Genomic DNA, 4,488 nt, shown 5'->3' on the forward strand with positions numbered 1-4,488 from the left:
GTGGTAAGGGCACAAATAGAAAACTCTGAAATCTGCTTTGTAAACGTATATGCCCCAAATCAGGGAGCAGAAAGAGTAGGTTTTTTCACCCTGCTACTCAATCAGCTAAAGAATCACCACCAGGATCATTTAATCATAGGTGGGGATTTTAACTGTACTGTAGACTTTACTGTGGACAGGACAAGTGAGGAACCCCACCCACAGTCCTCTCAAAGCCTAAACCATCATCACACAGCTCGATCTGTTAGACACATGGAGGGTCAAACATCCACAATCCAATACACATGGGTGAGGGTCAGTAACAACAGGGTGAGTGCAGCAAGACTAGACAGGATCTACATTTCTCACAGTCTCAGCTCCAGACTAATTCACAGTAACATAAGTCCATTTCATCATCACAGAGTTGATCATTTCACCAGCTGAAAGGGTCCAATCCTACTGGTTCTTTAACAACAAACTTCTCCAAGATAGTACTTTCTGCCAGAGCTTTGAGTGTTTTTGGCAGCAGTGGAAAATCAAAAAATCAGATTTCAGTTCCTTGAAGTTGTGGTGGGAAGTTGGCAAGGCACAGATTTGTTTTTTGCCAGCAATACACCTCTCATTCCACTGCTAACATCAAGGTAGTAGTTCAGGAACTCGAAACTCACATCAGGGACATTGAAAAAGGGGTACAGGGAGACTCGTATCCCAATATGGCTCATCGGCTTCAGGAGAAGAGGCTGGAGTTGAGCTCCTTCCTGCAGGAGAGACTGAAGGGAGCTCTTGTCAGGTCTCGTTTCCTCCAGCTAAAGGACATGGATGCCCCGACCTCTTTCTTTTTTAATCTGGAGAGATCTGTGGCACAGAGGAAGCAGATGACCTGCCTCAAGCTTCCTGGAGGCAGAGTGACCACCAGTCCAAGCGAGATGAGGAACCATGCAGTGGATTTCTATACCAACCTTTTCAGGGCAAAACACTGCAGCATGGAGTGCCACGAGGAGCTCCTGGAAGGACTTCCTCAGCTCAGCCCAGGAGAGAAAGCTGCTCTGGACTGCGAACTCACTCTGGAAAAACTGACTGTCGCTGGACATCAGATGGTATCAGGGTGACCAGGTATTGATGGTCTTTCCACTGAATTCGTAAGAGTTTAGGAAAACTCTTGGTCCTGATTTACACGGTGTTTTATCCGAGTGTTTTAGAAATGGGTGTGTTCCTGTCTCCTGTCAGCGGGCAGTATTTTTCCTGCTGCCCAAGAAAGGAGACCTGGCCTTACTTAAGAACTGGAGGCCAATTGCCCTTCTCTGCACAGACTATAAGGTGCTTTCTAGAGCCTTATCAAATAGACTAAAGGACGTCTTGGAAATAATCGTGCATGCAGATCAGAGCTATTGTGTACCTGACAGGACAATCATGGACAACATTTTCTCATTCGAGATGTTATAGATATGTGTAAATTTGATAATGTTAATTTTGGTATTGTCTCTTTGGACCAGGAGAAAGCCTTTGATCGGGTGGATCACTCTTATTTGTTTTCTGCACTTAGGGCTTTTAGCATTGGTGATGGTTTTTTGGCTTGGGTGGGTTTATTGTACAGCGGTGCTGAATGTATGGTGAAGATGGGGGCAGGGCTGAGTCGGCCAGTCCCTGTACAGCGTGGGATAAGACAGGGTTGTCCAATCTCAGGACAACTGTATAGCTTAGCTATTAAACCGTTGCGGTGCAGGTTGAGGGATTGGCTCAGTGGTCTCTCACTGCCTGCGTCCTCAAATCTTGATTGTTCTCCTACTGTTTTTGCTTATGCAGATGATATACATTTTTTTGTCACCAATCAGGAGGATGTTCAATGTTTGAAGGACACCTTCAAACTGGCCGGCACTGGATCCGGGACTAATCAACATCCAGTCTAAGATCGCCTCCTTTAAAATACAGACTGCAAAAAGACTACTATACAATTGTTTCCCAAGCTGGTTTGATACAGCTCACCTGCTGCTGAGAAGAGCTGGACACTTGGGCTACGATAAACAGCTCTTCCTCCTACGGCCTGAGGACCTGGATCTGACTGGACTGACACCTTTTTACAGCTCAGTGCTGCGGCTTGGCAGATCTTCGAGACCAAACGTGCCACAAACAAGACTCCGGGTATGTGGTTGTTTGAGGAACCTCTGTTTTTCAACAATTTAGTCAAGACTCAAACACTGCAGTCTGCTAGCCTGAGAGCCAATGTCAGAGAGGCTGGCTGCACCAAACTGGGCCATCTGATGAAGATGACGGCAACACTGATGGACTCTCTGAGGGAGAACAGCAACATCACCTCCATCAGATTAATCAACAGAGTGGTGGAGGAAGTCTGTGCTGCACTGCCACAACCCCTGAGAGCATTTGCATGAGACGATGCTCTGTGCGACCAGTGGAGTGAGGAGTGTGAGTACAGTTTCCCCTTTCTGACTCTCACCCCAGCTACAGAGTGCACCTGGATCCAGAGCAGGGGGAGGACTGTGTTTTCTGTTCTTAGACTGAGACCTTATTTCATTTATTTGTTCAGTGTCCTCAGTTGTCGGCGCTGTTCCAGCTTTTTAAAAGGTGGTTTCAGGGTCTGGGGGAAAAGTTTTCTTTTGATTTGTTTATTTTTGGACCGAAAAACCATGCAACAAATAAGATTGTAATAACACTGGTGAACTTTATATCTGGTTCTGCTAAGTTGGCCATCTGGCTGACCCGCAGAACCGGACTCAGGGTGCTGGCAGTGTGGAGCCGGTGCTGGTTCTGAAGGGACTGCTGAAGGCCCGTCTGACTGTGGAGCATGCTTACCATCAGATGGTGGACAATATGCAGGCCTTCAGTCACATATGGGCTGTCGGTGGGGTTCTATGCTCTGTGGGGGGGCGGGTGGAGAACTAAATATGAGTTTCTGATGAAAGATTAGTTGACAGGTTCTGTTGTTTTTATATTTATTTATTTTTATTGTTTCGTTGTTTTGTTTTGTTTTGTCTTGTTTAGCTCTAAAGTAATGATGTGATTGTGATGAGAAAGTCCAATAAAAGGGATGTTAAACCTCAAAACCTCTCTCTCCCTCTCTCTCTCTCTCTCAGTGTGAGCTACAGCCGTGTTTCTCTCCTGAAGCCTGTGTGAACACTGTGGGGGGGTTCAGCTGTCAGCCCTGCCCTCCGGGCCTCTGGGGGGCACCGCTGGCTGGAACCGGACTGGACTACGCCAAGACGCACAGACAGGTCAGATAAACAACAACCATTATATCTGTGTCTCTGTGTACAGTTAATATGTCAACAACAACAATAACATCTCAGTCCTTCCCGCATTGTCTCCATGTGTACTGGCTGCAGTCTTCTTCTCTGTCTGATATTATTGGCCACCTGTATGTCAGAGGAACCATCAGGAGGACTGTTCACTTTCATCCACCAACAAAGGACCCTTTAAACACTGGTTCTTGTTGCTCACTCACCTGTCTGTCTCCCTGTCTGTCTCTGTCTCTCTGTCTCTCTGTTTCAGGACTGTGTAGATATTGATGAATGTTTGGATCTCCCCGACGCCTGTGTATCAAACTCTGTGTGCATCAACACTGTGGTGAGTTTCATGTTCACGAATAGACACTGATATATATATATATATATATACATACAGTATAATATATATACTGTATATATATATTATACTGTATATTATATATAGATATATACATTATATATATTATATATATAATGTATACTGTATAATATATAGCAGTGAGGCGGCGCCCCCCAGTGGACACTCTGCTGTAACACACGTCCTGTCCTCTCTCAGGGTTCATATAAGTGCGGCGGCTGTAAACCCGGTTTCCTCGGCAACCAGACCTCAGGTTGCTACCCCAGGAAGTCGTGTGCCGCGTTGACCTTTAACCCCTGTGACACCAACGCGCACTGCACCATGGAGAGGAACGGAGAGGTCGCCTGCAGGGTGAGTACCGGACGCTCCCTGGCTCAAAGGAATCTGCCATATAACCACATACTGAATATCAGCCTGCATTATTATGTTAATCACAGGTTTAATAACAGCCCATAATAACCGCTTACATGGAGGAAAGGAAGGGATTTTCTACATTGGAATCACAACTCTCAAGCTTTTTAACAGAAATACAAGAAATTATCTGAAAAAGTTTCAGTGTTTGTTGTATTTGGAATCCTTTCACCACTTAACCTCGCTGACAGGATCCATCTATGCTCTCTAAAGCCACCAGACTCCTTTTACAAAACCACTCATTTTACCTCACAGAACACAGAAGTTTCTGGTCCCCCGCTGCCTCGATCTGCAGTGACTAACGTTAGTTTGGATCCACGTTAATGTGTTAAAACTCCACAGTCACACAATAACACAGACACACCAACAGATGGAGGCAGCGGTAGAGCAGGAAGTCTGTGTCAACTTCAAAATAAAATGACTGTTTTTATCAAAGGAGTCTGGTGGCTCACGTCAGAAAGGACATATGTTGTGTTTTTCTCTCTAATATTGTTTAAATGA

The 4,488-nt window shown here is 45.4% G+C and overlaps 2 protein-coding genes across 2 annotated transcripts in view; both read left to right on the forward strand.

The window, feature by feature from the left end:
* Nucleotides 1-4,488, forward strand: part of LOC118336472 — a 744,338-nt gene that overhangs the window by 93,899 nt on the left and 645,951 nt on the right. The window lies entirely within an intron of this gene.
* Nucleotides 3,069-4,488, forward strand: part of LOC118336454 (thrombospondin-3a-like) — a gene marked incomplete at its 5' end in the record, with an annotated part of 7,261 nt that continues 5,841 nt past the window's right edge. Inside the window, 3 exon segments of the mRNA XM_035673111.1 lie at nucleotides 3,069-3,206; nucleotides 3,484-3,558; nucleotides 3,775-3,927. Of these exon segments, the coding sequence (XP_035529004.1) occupies nucleotides 3,069-3,206; nucleotides 3,484-3,558; nucleotides 3,775-3,927 (366 nt within the window).

This window comes from Morone saxatilis, unplaced genomic scaffold (assembly GCF_004916995.1).
Source record: "Morone saxatilis isolate NCDOM2014 unplaced genomic scaffold, NCSU_SB_2.0 Contig24, whole genome shotgun sequence".
Taxonomy (NCBI): Eukaryota; Metazoa; Chordata; class Actinopteri; family Moronidae; genus Morone; species Morone saxatilis.